Source organism: Phaethon lepturus, unplaced genomic scaffold (genome assembly GCF_000687285.1).
Source record: "Phaethon lepturus isolate BGI_N335 unplaced genomic scaffold, ASM68728v1 scaffold25691, whole genome shotgun sequence".
NCBI lineage: Eukaryota > Metazoa > Chordata > Aves > Phaethontiformes > Phaethontidae > Phaethon > Phaethon lepturus.
In genome coordinates, this window is record NW_010518869.1 from 7,711 (window position 1) to 25,029 (window position 17,319).

Below are 17,319 nucleotides of genomic sequence, written 5' to 3' on the forward strand. Positions count from 1 at the left end.
CTATATGCAAGTACTGTGCACTAACTCAGTGTTTTGCAGAGTTTCTCTCAAGTGATTCCCAGCCATTGTTGCAATGAGATTTCTTCATCAACACAACCAGTAGGGTATCTGTCCCTTACCCCGAATGGTCCTTCACGGCTTTGCACCTGTCTGTGCTCCTAATGATCTTCAATCTGAAGCTGGACTCCCAGTGTCTAATTCAATCACTAAGCTTGACATTTTATGCTGATGTACCACATTTGAAACCCAGAAGTCACCGTTGCACAAAGCCAGAGAGGAGAATCAGGCCTACAGTATCTCCTTATATCCAGAAACCAAAAACAAGCATTCTAGTCATGTAACCTTTTTACTAGTCATTTATTTTAAACAACAGAGCAGTTGTCCCCACAGCACCAGAAGACCATTGGAATGGGTGAACTGTTCTGCTATTCTGTCACTAGACTACTGTGGTGTAACAGTAGAGCTGAGATTTTAATTCCATTGTCCTTTTGAAATGTCTAAAAATGAAAAGTGACAAGGTCAACAAGGAGCACAAAATTACATAAGATCTTTCGGGGATTTGATAGAAAGGATCTTTGGGGAGGTGGAAACAACCTGGACATAGGGGAGAAGGAAAGGGAGGTGCAAGCAGTACTATATTTCTAAATGTATTCATTGCTTAACACACAAATGCAGAACCTGACCAGGAACAAGATTTAAGTCTTCTCTCTCACAGGATCAGAGGTAAATATTTAAACCAATTTAACTAACTTTTCTGATGCTTTTAAAAAATGATCTGTGGCTTGCATGACTGTATAGGTAAATTGTAATATACCAGTGTTATAGTGCGTTATTCTTGCCTCATGTTTTTCTAGATGTCAGCCCTTAGAGAAAATAAATGTGTGAGGCTAAGGAAAACTGCTAATTCAGGGCAGAACCGATCACAAGCAGGAAAGTTTTCTTAGGGCAATAACTGTTTTTTAATTAAAATCTTCAGTTTGATAAAGGAGTCACATATTTCAGGTGAAGAAAAGGACATTTTCATTCTGCAAAGGCACAGCACTACACATTATCAGGCCAGAGACTCAGAAGAATATTCATTAGCAGAAAACAGAGAAATTTCCACCCTGATGCTCTCTTGGTTGTGTTCTCCAAGGAAAAAAATCACTCTGTGGTACAGGTTTGGTACTTACAGCACACTGACCGCCAGAACAACTGTAGTGGTTTGGCAACCAAACACTTTATAAATACCTGTAGAGATTGACCCACAATTTTTGTAGCTCCATTCCATAGATATAAATCATCATCATCATCACAACAACAATATTATTTCTCAGTATCAGCTCTCAATTCTATATAGATCCAAAATGAAGTAGTAGGAAACTCAAGCATGCTGTGAACCTATGTACTAAAACTGCATTTAAATTCCCCTGGGAACAGTACTTTGACAAACCAGTAGTTAAGGATGAAAAGGAAAAAAAATAATGCAGCTTACAAATCTGCACATTTTTGAAAACCAAAGGCAAAACCAAAGAAACACAAGGAAAACAGCAGCTGTATAAAAGAGGACATATGTACAATTAAAGGAATATATTATCTGAATAACAAAAAACCTAAAAGAAATTGCTGCTCCTAACAGGTGGCATACAGTATCTGTGCAGAAGATAAAACATACAACTAGGCTATTAGTTTTAGTGGGTGCCAATGCATTGTGTTGCACATGTAACATTTCTCACTAATATGCACTGTGTACATAATTTTAAACGTTCAAATAATACAGTTCTGTCTGTCAGCTCTTTCCAGGTGGTAGCAATGGAACTGGTCTCAACATCAGTTGGCAAGTTTACAGTTGATCTTTTCAACAAGCTGAATGAGACCAACAAGGGCAAAAACATTTTCTTTTCCCCTTGGAGCATATCATCCGCACTGGCTCTGACATACCTGGGTGCAAAAGGCAATACAGCAACAGAGATGGCAGAGGTGGGTTGCTCTGTGAAGCATATACCCCATACAATACCCGGCTGCAAAATTTTGTGTTAGATAGATAGAAAAATTCGCCACCCAAATGACAAGGAACCAAGGCAGACCAGAGAATATAACAAGTGAATGGTAAATTTTAGTCATTTCATAGCAGGTCCCCCACTTCTCCACTAAGAGAAAGTGTCCTGTGGGTATGACACACTGAGCACAGAGGTTCTCTGAACCTGACGACTTCTATGTTATTCTACACCTTCTAATTTATCCTGTGATTCTATGATTCTGTCACAGATGGGATATTCCCTTTGAGAAGCAAAGAGCTGATGCCAGTAGCTCCTAACAAATTGGCAGGAGGCTTGCAGATCCCAGCACTCTCCCTCTCTCCCCTGACCAGAATGCATCTTTCTATCTTGATTTGTGCTTTCCTAAACAACTGCCTGACAATGCAGCATGGAAATAGGAAGGACTTTGGTATCTCCACATCCTCCAATCCAATCCTTCCTAATGACACATGGGCTCACTGCTGGCTCAAAGGGAGCTGTGGTGCTCAGCACTGCCCAGCACTCTCCTCTGTGTCACCACACTCCTGTTCAGATGCCTTTGTACCATTATCGTGGGGAGAACCATTTGGGTTTGCACAAACACATTGCTATTGCTGAAAGCAACAGCTGTGGAAGGGAGTTCAGCCTTGCAGCGTGCAGACAGGAGCACTGTGTTAATGCTCTGGGAGGGGGGACAGTGCTACTCGTTACTCTATGGAATTTACGTATACTAGACCTTCAGCACCCCTTTGATTAGTCACTTAAGCAGCAGATAGCACAGTGAGTTATGATAAGGAGCAAAACAAGACAACCATTTGACCCCATTTGGCTTTAAGTCACACCAGTTCCTTCATGCTTATTTCTTACCTTTGGAAACTCTGCTTGCAGGTTCTTCACTTCACTCAAGCAGCAGGAGCTGAAAGCTCTTCTTCTGTGGCCAGACCTTCTCGGGGGAGACCAAAGAGAAGAAAAATGGTATCTATTAGAACTGAAATCCCAAGATAAAGAATCTCCAGAATCAAAATGTCCAGATACAGCTTTAGGAGTCCACTATTTCTTGTCTGCCCACCTCTTTAAAGTTCAAACGCCAACATACTTCACAACAGGTTTAAGTTCAGTTCCTCTCACTCACTCAGACTCTGAGAAGCATGGAAGGACAAGTCACTGGGATAGTCTGGAAGGTTTGCTATATGACAAATCAGTTAATCCAGTCATAAACAGAGTGATGCAAATTGCAGTGATGGTAAACTTGGAAAAATAACAAGAGAGAGGAACCCAAATCCCTCTCCCACATACATCACTTAGCATGTTTTGAAAACTTCATGCAAAAATGCAATTGCTGAATGTATGGTTTCTCTTTCCAAGGATCCTGAGCACAAGCAAGCTGAAGATATCCACGCTGGCTTCAAAGAGCTCCTGACTGCCATCAACAAACCCAGAAGCACCTACTCACTGAGAGGTGCCAACCGCATTTACGTGGAAAAAACCTTCCCGTTATTGCCTGTAAGTTACATCTCAGACAGGAGTAAGAAAAGGTGCAAAAAATATTTCTCATTTTAATTACTTGCCATTAACAGAACAAGTTTGAAGCTGACCCTGAATACTGCAGATGAAGAGCCCTGGATTCCAGTGATAATCTTAACTGGAAAATACCAGTTGGTCTGCTCACAGTATTTAAGGATGCATTCCCCTTTGACTGTAGTGTAGGGATTTCTTTTCATACAATATTGCTTTATTATTGGAAGCCCCAATATATACAATTGCAAATGAGACATTAAAATAAGCACATCCATGGGATGTTCACAGCGTTCCTTGCTTCTCCAAATAAAAGTGGGAACAAAAGAAGGGAATTTTCTGTCCTTTGGTTATTTCTCAACTGTTAACTCACAGTTGAACAGAGAGTAACAAGCATAATCCTGCAGTCCTCTAGGCCCAAGAAGCTATCAAGAACTCTAAGAGCTACCAGCTTCCCTTTGGGACTGAAAAATCCAGTATAGTATAGAACTTGGGTGTTTTTGTTTTGGGGTTTTTTTATTTATTTTTCTTGGCTATTTTTCAGAGATACATACAGCTTAGTAAGAACTACTACAAAGCAGAACCACACAAGGTTAACTTCAAGACAGCACCGGAACAATCCAGAAAGGAAATCAACACTTGGGTTGAAAAACAAACTGAGGGTAAGCTCAGCTCAACCTCAACATCCTTCTTCTCTTATTAAGTCAGCCTGCCGTTTTCTTTGGGCAGGTGCCCTTGCTGCCCCACGTGCTACTGCGGCAGCCAGGTCATGCCTTCTGATGTGGACAGTAAGCAGAGATGCAGTGGGAGGACAGAGAAAGAACAGCACACTTAAGCAGCTTCAAATATCTGATCCAGACCTCAGTGAGCTCCTTGGGGAGACTCCCAGTGATTCCACTGGGCTCTGCATCAGCTGGTCCTCAAGCACAACTGCTGCCCTGGCTCACAGCTCACAACTCTGCCCATGCACCACAGGCAGAGCAGACAGAGGGGAGAAACACCTCTGCCTGCCAGTGTGCTCCAAGGTGGATGGGGATGCCTACCTAGCGGTGATATCCTGCACTGGCCAGAGGTGCTGACCTCCTTTTACCTGGCCTAACCAGCTGGCGAGGCAGTATATGGCTTTCTGCTTCTAGCTGCTTCCCACAAAGCTGTGACATTTTTGGGGAAGGAGTCAATCCCTGTCAGCTAGTCAGGAGAACTGGTCAGCAACCAGCTTTGGAAACTGCAAACAAACTAACTGATCTATGTCAAGGGAGTATTTTAGGGAGTAGGGCACTCAGGCATGGACTTTTTCACTAAGGAGTTGAACTAAGAAAAAACAATCAAAACATGTCCTCACTGTGCTACACTGGAATGAAACCTGGCTTTTCTGATTTCAAAAGGCAAAATCAAGAATTTGCTGAGTTCACGAGATGTGACAAACTCCACCATGCTGATCCTGGTAAATGCCATTTACTTCAAGGCAGAATGGGAAGTGAAATTTCAGGCAGCAGACACATATCTGCAACCCTTCCGACTGAGCAAGGTAAGTTCCTCCAGTATCCTTCTTACCGTGAACAGCCTGGTGACAGCAGCTACTGCTGAAATCTTTCAATTTCGTAAGCCTTTTAGGTATGCCTGCGGTAACTAGACTCTCTGTGAAAAGCTGATTACAGCAAAATGTGTCAGTGCTCAGCTCACTGCAACATTAAGATGCTCCTCAGGTAAATGTTAATGAGCTCCAGATAACAGCTACCATTTCCAAAATCCCTAGAGTCACTTAAGACCTTTTTGTAAAACAGTGCTAAAAGGGCTAGACTGTAAAAACATGATTTTGAGAGTCCAAGCTTCATGGGCAGGAACTACACACCATGTCATGGGTGAGCAGGGTACCCGGGCCTCTGTGCTGTGCAGCCTAGCTAGGTGCAAACATACCTGCTCAAATATAGCTGCAACGGGGTACCCTGAATGGGTGCATTGTTGGGCGATATTGGAAGAAATGTTAATGGCATGTATCCAGAAAAGATGGCAATGAATCTACATCAAAATACAAGAGCTCTGTGAAATTTCCACCCATTACAGCTTCTGCCTTCTCATTAGCATGTATACTTCAGCTGCCTCCCTGAATGAAGGGATGTAGATGTTAAGAGAGGTCACATACTCCTGCAAAGGTGACTGCTTCCCAGGAACTCCCCTCATCATGAGCCCCTTTACTCAGACATTAGTGTTATCTTCTGTTAAGGGTTGTGACATAAAAAGCAAACAGCTACTCACTGTTTACTGCCAGAGAGAGGAGAACACAGGAAAACTGCACAACCCTCATGCTCTTAAACCATAGCTGGTTCTCTGCTGTAGTGTTGTAAGGTCATAACCCATACCTGCTCCATCCCCCTAATCCGTGCAGACAATTCTAACTCTCTTCCTCCCTTCTCTGTGGGCCACTGTGCATGTTTTGGGGAGAACAGAAAAATCAGTCAGTTCAGCCCCCAACAAAATGCTTTGGGACAAACACCAAGACAAGCAATATTGTCCAGTCAAGAAAAGCTTTGGAAAATGAATAACAAATCACTGTTATAAAAGCTGCCTACAAAAGTTTCCTCTCCCTCCACTGCACTGAATCATCATCATCCTTCCTTTCAAGGAATGATTTCTGACTTATAAATGAATACTTTACAGAACAAGACCAAGCCTGTGAAGATGATGTACATGAGACATACATTTCCAGTTCTCATAATGGAAACAATGAATTTCAAAATTATTGAGTTGCCATATGTGAAACAGGAACTCAGTATGTTCATCCTCCTTCCTGATGACATCAAAGACAGCACTACGGGTCTTGAACAGGTAAAGAAGTATGCTACATCCATTTTGTATCACCACCCAGTCATTAAAAAAAAGATAGGTTGGTGATGCTATCTCCCCCTCTGAGGACATGTTGTCTGATCTCTTCCACTAGCTGAATTAATTTCCTTTAATACCTACCTAATCTCAAGAAAGTTCCTCCACACTGACTGCCCTTAGTTTGGTAAGAACTGAAGACAGTCAACACTGTGCATAATCAGATGCTTAGCTCTGCAACAGCCCCATGCCTGGTACCCAATCTTAGATGATCTGTAAGGGTTAAATCTCCCTTCACTGCACATTCAGGACAGACAGTACTGCACAAGTAGCCACAGCCTCCTCCAGACATAACAGACATTTCTTCTCCATGGCCTGGGACTTTATTCATCATCTTGTTCTCATTCTGTTTGCCCCCACACAAACTTGTTTGCTATCTGAAAAACTAGGATTTTGGTGAGACTGCATTTGCTACAATAATGAGATCTGCCACTGTAGTTACTACAATTGCAAGGCTGTTAAATTCTTGGTGTCTATCATGTCAAGAATACCATTCATTGCTCTCCTCCATTTGATATGAGCTGAAACCTGGTGACATAGTATGCAGGACAGAGTGGCAGTGAAACAGTTTGCTGGAAGCAGTTTGTTTTAAAATGGCCAAAGAAATACATGTAATATTAACACCTGTTTCTACGGAACTGGATCAAACCACATGCTGTACAGCTGGGAATCTCCCAGCAATTTCCTTCACATCAAGAATGAATTAAAAGAGAGGAAAGAACTACCTCAGGGGATGGCAGATGCAGGTGTTGAGTGCCTTGTCTTTTTTTTACAATGAATTTGGCATGGGTGGTGCTCAAAACCTTGCAGCATTGTCTCAAGTCTTTGTTGCACACCCTGCCTCTGATCATCAGTAAAACCAATTTATGTTTTATGCTTTTGGCTAAATGATAAATTTGCCATTTTAAAACTGTTTAATTCACTGAATTGACATAAAATGGATTAATTCATAGTTAATTAATTGTTTTTTCCCTTGCAATCATCAAATTCTTTCTCTTAAATGATAGCTGGAAAGAGAACTGATGTACGAGAAGCTGTCTGAATGGACTGATTCCAAGAAAATGACCAAAACACTTGTGGATCTGTACCTACCCAAGTTCACAATGGAGGAGAGATATGACCTCAGTGATAATCTGAAGAGCATGGGAATGCACAGTGCCTTCAGCAGCAATGCTGATTTCAGTGGAATGGCTGAGAACAATAATGTGCTGATCTCCAAAGTTTTTCACAAGTCTTTTGTTGCAGTTGATGAGAAAGGCACTGAGGCAGCTGCTGTTACTGCTGTAACTGTAGAACTAACAAGTGTAGCTGTTGGCCATGTTCTGAAATTTAAGGTTGACCACCCCTTCCACTTCTTCATCAGACACAACAAATCCAAGAGTATCCTCTTTTTTGGCAGATTCTGCTCTCCCCTAGAATGAATTACTATTTGCTCCCAGACAGCACCCAAGGTTCAGTGTTGAAAGGAAAAATATGAACTGCAGTGCTAAAATCTCAACCTTAAGCCATGCAGGCATATGTCCTGAAAGTGTATTTCCTTTTTCTCTGCCCCCTCTCCACGTAAGGCAGCACCCAGAAACCACCTTGTGACTCAAAGATCACCCTTCTACTGCTCCTTTCCATTGTCCTAATGAGAGAGGCCTCCACAGAAAACAGAGTGCAGAATTTTGCTCCCTTGCATCAAACCTGCTCTTCTGGCTTTGTTGTTTCAGAGTAAGGTGGAGCCATGCAAACTCTCTGCACAAAGACCATCATCTAGCCCTGTGCCAAACTCTGACTTGAAGGGAAATCCAGTTCATTTTCTTGAATCTCCCAGAGAGGAAAAAAACCCCGAAAGAAAAAAAAAAAAAAGAACTTGTAGAAATCTGTATGCTCTCTTTTCTTCACTGGGAAACCTGCACTTGCATTTATAATGCAGTATCCTTATGTTCATTTCAAATTTAAAGACTTTTGGAAATTAACAAAATTTAATTCAAACCTAGAATAATCTCAAAATACCCCTTACCTTTCCCTGTATCACCACATGTATATAGACATATTATGTTCCTTCTCTCTGCCCTTCCAGCTTCATGAAAAAACGAGGCACTGAGGGAAAATGGTCCAACCCTTAACATTTAATCGCTGACTTCTAATCACCTTGCATTTTTCCCTCATTTTTATAAACTTTGTAGTTTAAGGTTGCTGAGATTTCCAATCAGCAAAAGTGCTAAGAAAACTACAACCAACATGCCTTCTTGCCACCTCTTATTGATATGCAATCTAAAACCTTCAGAATTCAAATCTGCTCCCTCTTTTTAATTTTACCTAATTATACCTGTTTCCTGGCTAATATCTGCACAGCTTCCTTGCTACCTGTATTATTGACCAATGTATCATTTGTAACTTAGGAGTACATCTCAGCAAACATAGTCATGGTATTGACAGAACCACCAGTGAGATTTTCATTGATGCTTTACTTCATAATTTTACCATGACCTGCATTTAATACAATAAATTAACTTGGAGTTGTGTTTGTGTTATTCAAGACACTGAGTTACCTGGTTCTCTTAGAGCATCCTGTAAGGTGCATGGCTGGAATGTTTCCATTCTTGCCATTCCAAGTCAACCACCACATCATCCCAATTGACAAAGCTGAGACAGTTCTATACACTAGTGTCTTATTTCCACTAGGCTTCAAACAGCCCCAAAACCACTGCTATTCAGCATGTTATCCTAGGCATTTACTAAACATACCTGTCACACACTGGAAATAAAAAGTGTCACTAGAGCCCATAGCCCAGAAGAGCACCTTCCAAACATCCCTATTGCACATGACAATAGCGAACAAGCAATGCTGTACTGGCAACATCGGTTCCCTCCATTGGCTTGGGAGGGCAGCAGTTGTGCTTTCCTGTGGCCATAAGGAATAGCATAAAGTTTTGTAACCATTGTGGTACTGTAACCACATCAGAGCACATTATCTAAGGCAACAAGATTTGAATGCAGGACGGAGGTACTGTAAAAACATTTACTCTCAGCAAAATTCCACCTACAGTTACAACTCACAAAAGGTATGCTATTTGGAAATAGAAATTTCCAGTATACCTGCATCTTCTTCCTTGTACAAAGTGCTGCTTCTAAAATCAGTGCCCTCAGCTCAGGGTTCAGCTGTCTGTCATCCAGGACCGACCTTGGTGCAGCCCAGTTGTGTGCTATTGACTCAGCTTTAGTAAGAAGTTTGTTGTTTAGGTGTGGAAAAGCACACAAATGAAGGCCATGCAACAGAATAAAAGTAAAAACACAGACAGAGAAGTTATTTTCAGGATGGAATAGTCAGCATACCAAGGTTTCAAGAGGAGATATTTTATTTAAAATAAAAAATAAGAATTGGAAGGCAACAACTAGCAACATCAAGGTCTGAGACTCTTCTAGGGAGCAACAAAGACCACTCTACTTGAGTGACACCTGGCCAGCAAAGACTCATCAGGGTGGTAAGCATGTTAATTCTTAGCCTTGCGGTATGTTAATCCAATCTCTCTGCTGTATGTATTCAACAATAAGTAATTACTGTGAACTCCTAAATTGCGTATATCCAATTTGAAGATTCATTGCTTCATGTAAGAGCAGAAGTTGCCCAAAGAGCTGGGAAAAGTCCCATGACATACCAAATGAAAGGTCTTCCCATGCTAATTTTTGTGCATCCACTGACTCATAGCACACTGCAGGGCTCTGCAAAGCAATACTTCTGAGGCTCTCTGAGGAACTACAGCATGGTGTCCACCAGCTAGTGAGAGATGTAAAGGGTCAGACTGGCTGGTTTTGGTACCAAGTTACTCTCAGCTTGGCTTGGGAGATGATGCCAAAGAGCACGCATAAGACATACTTGGGATGCAGCAGCAAAGGGTAAAAGAGAAGGAAAGGAACTCATCCAGGGGGACACACTTTTTAGAGCTCACCTACTGCAAGCAATACTGGAAGCTGCTTCATTTGTGCCTCCCTGTATTGTTTTCATGATAACCAGTGTCTGGCTCTCAAGTCAAGCTAACCCTTACAGAATCACAGAATTGTTCAGGCTAGAAGTTACCACTTGAGATCATCTGGTCCAACCCCCTGTGCAAGCAGGGACAGCTAGTGCAGGTTGCACAGGACCGTGTCCAGTTGGGTTTTGAATATCTGTCACCACTAATGGAGACTACACAACCTCTCCATGCAGCCTGCACCAGTGTTTGACCATCCTCACAATAAAAAAGTGATTTCTTGTGTTCAGACTGAATTTCATGGTTTTAATCTATGCCCATTGCCTCTTGTCCTCTCACTGGGCACCACTGAGAAGAATCTAGTTCCTTCTTTGTGACATCCCATAAGGTATTAATGCACATAGGTAAGATCCCCCTGACCTTTCTTTTCTCCAGGCTGTAAGTCTCAACTCTTTCAGCCTCTCACATGAAGGATGCTCCACTCCCTTAGTCATCTTTGTGGCCCTGTTCAGGGGGAAGATACAGAAAACAATATCTTCCTTATGCTGAGAAGCCCAGAAATGCACACAGCACTCCAGCCATGGTCTCATCAGGGCTAGGCAGAGAGGGAACTCCCTCGACCTGCTGGCAACACTCACCCTCATGCAGCCCACAATGATGTTGTTCTTCTTTGAGGGTGTACTGTTGGCTCATGGTCAGCTTGTTGTCCACCAGGACCCCAAGGTCCATCTCTGCAGAGCTGCTTTGCATGTTCTATTTTTTAAATGTTCCTGAACCTGGTCTTCATCTGCCCAGAGTAGTCCTCTTTCCAGACTTTTTGCACTGGGTCAGGCATTCGTGATGGGTGGCCTTACTAGTAAAGACTGCGATACAGAAAGCACTGAGTACCTCAGTCTTTTCCGTGTTGTCCTCTGTCAGCATTTCCCCCGCACTATTCAGCAGTGGGCCCATGTTTTCCCTAGGCTGTTTGTCTTGTACTTGTAGACTCTTTTCCTCATGTTCTTCACATCCCTTGCAAGATTCAACACCAGGTTGACCTTGACTTTCCTAACCCTCTCTGCAAGATCAGATAGCAACTCTACACTCCTTTTGGGTCACCTCCTGTGCTTCCACATCTTATAGACTTCCTTTTTATGTCTGAATTCAGTTAGGAACTCCTTGCTCATTCATGCAGGCCTCCTGCCACATTTGCTGGATTTCCTACTTGTCAGAATGGACCATTCTTGAGCTTGGAGGAAGTGATCCTTAAATATCAATCAGCTCTCCTGGACTCCTCTTCTCTCCAGGGCCATATCCCATGGGATTCTTCAAAGCGGATGTTTGAAGATCTCCTGAAATCCAGGGCTGTAGTCCTGCTTTTTGCCCTGCTCCTTCATCTTAGGATCCCAAGCTTCATCATCTCGTAGTCACTGCAGCCAAGGCTGCTTCTGACTTTCACATGCATGACCGGTTCTTCCTTGTTTCCTTTCCCAGTATCAGGTGATACATCATTGCTCATTGGCTCTTCAGTCACTTGTGCCAGGAAGTTGTCATCAATATTCTCTAGAAATCCCTATATTGCTTGAGCCCTAATGTGTTGTTCTTCCAGCAGATATCAGGGTGGTCTCCCATAAGAACCACGATTCTTTCAGTTGTTTGAAGAAGGTCTCATCTACTTACTAATCAGGGTGTCTATAGCAGATACCTGCTACAACAATGGCTGTGTTGGCCTGCCTACTAATCTTGACCCACAAGCTCTCAATTGGCTCCTGATCTGTGCCAAGACAGAGCCCTATGCATTCCAGCTGCTCTCTCACAAAAAGGGCAACTCCCTCTCCTTGCCTTCCTAGGCGGTTCTTCCTGAAAAGCCTGTAACACTCCACTGCAGCACTCCAGTTGTGTGACCTATCCCATCATATCTCCATGATCCCAATGAGACAATAGCCCTTAACTACACACAAACTTCTAACTGCTCCTCTTTTGTGACACATGCTGCCTGCATTAGTGTAGCGGCGTTTCAGAGAAGCACCCAAGTGTGCTGATTCCCCAGGCTTGAGAGGTTTTCCCTTAAGGCTCTTCTGCAGGCACTTCATTCTTTACATGCCTATGCTTGAAATTATTCCACTGTGGCTGTTTTGTTGATTGCAATGTCCCTCCTGTTCCCATCACCGCAGGCCCCTGGCATGCCTACCACATTCACAACCTCTTATTTTGTTGAGAAATCACTCACCCCCCCCCCCCCCCCAAAAAAATTTCTAGTTTAAAGGTCTGCTTAGCAGGTTGGCCCCCTGTTGACAAAGATACTCTTCCCTGTTCAGGCAGGTGGATCCCTTTTCTTCCAAGCAGCTGGTGACCCTCAGAAATGTCCAGAGGAAACTGAATCCCTGCTGCTAACAGCAGTGCAATGAATTGTTAAACCACAGGATCTGTGAAGTCCTCCTCAGGACCATCCACCTCACCAGCAGGATTGAGGAGAGCACCACCTGGGCTACCGTGCCCTTGACCACTTCCCCCAGAGCCCTGTAGTCATGCTTTGTATTCTGTAGGTCACCCCTGGCAGTATCATTTGTGCCTACATGGAAGAGCAGCAGGGGGAGGGACAGATGAGCCTCAGTAGCCTCTCTACAATATCCCGAATGTATGTCCTTAGCAAACAGCAAATCTACCCATGACAAATCGGGTCAGCAGAGGTGGGCCCCGTCCCCTGCAGTTACTTTCACTTTTCACACTTGTTAATGGCCTTTGAGATCTGGCAAGTGCATCTGACAGTGCTGGAAGTTAAAAAAAATTGCAAGTCTTCTAGTTTTCATGGTTTCAGAATTGTTTCCCCCTGCTAGTTTGGAAAGCTACATTTGGACATAGCAAAGGAGGCAGACCTGGGAATGTGAATTTCCAGTGCAATGTGCTAGCCATGCTTGCTGTTGTTGTTCCAGCAGGCATGGGGGCTCTTGGAGGTGACAGGCTGGCCGGAAACAGGCCTGGATGCGGGAAAGGAAGAGAAGACAGATCTGGGGCTGAGCAGCTCCTACGCCATGAACATGTCATGGTGTTCCAATGATCCTCTCAGCAAGGGCTCTCCCAAGCACTGTCCTTTCTCTTCTGTCTGCCACAAAGGATGGCATTGTGGTTTAACCCCAGCCAGCAACTAAGCCCCACGCAGCCGCTCGCTCACTCCCCCACAGTGGGACAGAGGAGACACTTGGAAGAGTAAAAGTGAGAAAACTATGGTTTGAGATAAAGACAGTCTAATAGGTAAAGCAAAAGCCGTGAAGCCGTGTGTACAAGCAGAGCAAAGCAAGGAATTCATTCACTACTTTCCATCGGCAGGCAGGTGTTCAGCCATCTCCAGGGAAGCAGAGCTCCATCACGTGTAACCATTACTTGGGAAGACAGACGACATAACTCTGAACGTCCGTCCACCCCTTCTTTCTTCTTCATTCTTGCTTTATATAGTGGGCATGACATCACATGGTACGGAATATCTCTTTGGCCAGCCTGGGTCAGCTGTCCTGGCTGTGTCCCATCCCAGCTTCCTGTGCAACCCCAGCTTTCTTGCTGGCAGGCCAGCACGAGAAGCTGGACTGTCCTTGACTGCTTAGAACCAACTCAAAACATCAGCACGTTATCAACATTTTCTCATCCCAAATCCAAAACATAGCCTCACACTAGCTTCTGTGAAGAAAATTAACTCTATCCCAGCTGAAACCAAGGACAGATGGCTCGATGCTTTTGAAAGACAGTTCCATTTTATTCTTCCATACTGGGGAAAATGCTGTTTAATCATCTTTCTAATATAGTCCAAGGTAGCCAAGTAATAGGTGCTACGTGTCTGCATTTCCAAATAACTGCTTTCAAGAAACACTGTGTTTCTTCTGTATCATCAAAATGTCAGGTCCACAAACTCCTCCTTGAAAGGTCCCAGGACTTTGAAAACTAAAGAAAGAAGTATCTACAGAAAAGTGCTGAGATAAGTCTCAATACAAACATGTTGTGAGCATGGACTGCTAGTCACTTAGTGATTCTGTGCCTGTCAAAACACAACAGATTAACATGCTTTCAGTTTACCCCACAATGAAAGATGGGACTTTTGTCTCTCAGTGCAAATCTGTGTCATAAAATAATCCCTGGCACCTCTGTGGTAGACTGACCTCATGAGAAGCAGAAATGGCAGACACAGCACACAATAATAAAAACTGGTGTGCTGGTTTATTGTTAGTATTCAAGACAAGGGCACAGAAAAAAAAACCCTTGCACTGAAATGCAAACGCATCCATAGTTCTTAAGGTTTTATTCTGCCATCAGTAACAGGCACAATAAAATACCTTCTAAAATGTTATTTATAGTCATAGAATCATAGAATCACAGAATAGTTTGGGTTGGAAAGGATGTTTTAAAGGTCATCTAGTCCAACCCCCCTGCAGTGAGCAGGGACCTTTTCAATTAGATCAGGTTGCTCAGAGACCTATCCAACCTGCCCTTGAATGTTTCCACAGATGGGCACCTACCACCTCTCTGGGCAACCTGTGCTGGTGTTTCATCACCCTCATTGTGAAAAATTTCTTCCTTAGATCTAGTCTAAATCTACCCTCCTTTAGTTTAAAACCGTTACCCCTTGACCTATCACAACAGGTCCTGCTAAAAAGTCTGTCCCCGTCTTTCTTACAGGCCCCCTTTAAGTACTAGATGGCTGCAATTAGGTCTCCCTGGAGCCTTCTCTTCTCCAGGCTGAACAACCCCAACTCGCGCAGCCTGTCCTCAGAGGAGAGGTGCTCCATCCCTCTGATCATTTCTGTGGCCCTCCTTTGGAACCTCTCCAACAGGTCCATGTCTTCCCTGTGCTGAGGGCTCCAGAGCTGGATGCAGTACTCCAGGTGGGGTCTCATCAGAATGGTCCAATCCTTTAGTTCTATTGCAACAGATGTGATACTTGCTCTCATTTTCTTCCTGGGGACATAGCCAAATCGGATTTCCTGCAGATTGATTTTAAATTGTGCTGCTTTTTACTGGATGTAACTGAAAGAGAACTGATCTTCAAGAAATGTCCAAATGGTCCAGTCAGAGTGGACCACTTACGGAGTACAGGTATGTGGGAGTACAACAATCAAACGGGCAGAAAGATACAACCTCATATCCATGCTGAACAAGATAGGGATGAAAGATGGTTTTAAAAAAAAGTCAAAATTACTTCATCAGTATGCCAGTGGAAAATGAGTGGTTTTATCAAAAGACTTTTTATGGTCATTTGTCAGAAGTCAATCCACTTGAGGTCAACAGGTCAGGTGGTGTGATGGTGTGAAACCTTGTTTCTACCATTCTGATTGCAGCAATTCACTATTTCCTCTCACTATTTCCATCTGGCACAGCAAAACGAAGAGCACCACTTCTTTGGCCAATTTGGTCCCCTTTGAAACTCCACTCTTTCTTACTAAACAGGATCTTGCAGCAGCTGGAATATACCACAAAGAGTGTCTACACAGTTTGGGTACCCTTTCTTAATTTTCCTGTATTTTTGGCCAATCTTTGTAGCTTGTAGTATCACTACCTGTTGTTGGGGTTCTTTTTCTTCTATTCATTTAGATAAAAAATAGACAACAGCAGTTTCAGATACATAGCCAAAGTAAGTACATAACCAAACATAATAGTGCCTAATACATTACTGAAGTAAGAAAATAAGATGGATATTCCAGGCACAAAAAGTGCACACACTTAAAAACAAAATGTGTGGAAAAAAAAGGCACATATATCAGTCTTGAAACCTTGTATGGCATATGTACCAGTCAGAATCGAAGTGAATGTAAGCACAAAAATGTAATTCTAGTTCAAAATATGGACTTGTAGACTTTATAATGATGCTTTTTCTGTATCAGTTGACTGCAGGTTGGTAATTGGTTTACTCTGCATGTGTCAGACTAGTGGGCAAAGGCCGTTCTTAACTAACCATAACTGTAGCAGAAAAGACATATAATGATCACAAAGGAAATTTATCAATGCAGTTTAAGTCACACAAGTATTCAAATCCTTCCCCTCTCAAATTTAACCAGATAATGAATGAGACAGACTATTTCAATATTCACTTTTAGCCATATATTTGAGATAAGTTTCTATTAATTTTGCCAGTTTGTAGATTAAAAAGAAAAGGAAGCTGCAAAATTACTTCAGCGTGTCCCTTGTTAACACATGGTGGCTGAATTCTTTTCTGTAATTCCTACACTTTTGCAGGCCAAATGCCAAAGTTCTCACCTGGGGGAGAAAGGCATACTGGCCCTCACGTTTCAGGACATATACTCACTAACAATGGCCTTAAATTCAGGAGGTCTCTGTCTCTCTAAGTTCTGAAAGCCAGTGATAGAGGAGAAGTAGGGATAAATGAGGGAACGTGCACACTAATACAAGAAGAGGATGTAGAGAAGAAAAGGGAGGTGCAAACATTTCTACATTTCCATAAGTATTCATTGCCTCACAGACCGACACAGATCCTGACTGAAGACAGATCTTAACTCTTCTCTTACTCAGGACTTCAGGTAGTGTAAATATTCGTATCAAAATAACTAGCTTTACTTTGGAAGTCTTAAAAATTCACATTAAATTCTCTGCAACTGAGCGGTTAAATGATGGCATAAAAGTCACACAGGGGAAGGGAGTGCTCATTTTTTAGTACAAAGTGTAGCCCTTAGGAAAACCCTGTGCCAAGGCACAGTGGTCAGAATGCAAGCCTAGGTTGGGCAAAACCTATGCAGCCTGGGAGGGCAGAAAGTTTCCTCCCCTGTAGGATGAGTGCCTTAATCACCAGGCTACCAGTCGATTTAGGACCAGAGGACTGAGAGGAGGCTACAGGAGAGAATACCCTCCTACTGATCCTGGAATTGAACGCATAAGACAGCATGTGTCTGTAGCACAGTGTTTTGGATGCTCAGTGTAGGGCGCATTGGTTCAAGCTTCTGCTTTACTAATATCAAATAACTACTGGATCAGGCGTCCAGACTTTTCCTTTC

The 17,319-nt window shown here is 42.9% G+C and overlaps 1 protein-coding gene across 1 annotated transcript; it reads left to right on the forward strand.

The window, feature by feature from the left end:
• Window positions 1-1,785: 1,785 nt before the first annotated feature.
• Window positions 1,786-7,813, forward strand: LOC104628327 (heterochromatin-associated protein MENT-like). The gene is made up of 7 exons (XM_010296873.1): window positions 1,786-1,959; window positions 2,886-2,972; window positions 3,363-3,500; window positions 4,057-4,174; window positions 4,898-5,040; window positions 6,171-6,338; window positions 7,400-7,813. Exons 1-7 carry the CDS (start codon window positions 1,792-1,794, stop codon window positions 7,811-7,813), a joined length of 1,236 nt encoding a protein of 411 aa, XP_010295175.1. The 5' UTR covers window positions 1,786-1,791.
• The last annotated feature ends 9,506 nt before the right edge of the window (window positions 7,814-17,319 follow it).

Coding starts and splice junctions, on each gene's coding strand:
- LOC104628327 (XM_010296873.1), top strand. CDS start 1,792: ATGGAACTGGTCTCAACATCAGTTGGCAAGTTTACAGTTGATCTTTTC. Junction 3,501..4,056: donor AAACCTTCCCGTTATTGCCT/GTAAGTTACATC, acceptor GCTATTTTTCAG/AGATACATACAGCTTAGTAA. Junction 5,041..6,170: donor AACCCTTCCGACTGAGCAAG/GTAAGTTCCTCC, acceptor AATACTTTACAG/AACAAGACCAAGCCTGTGAA.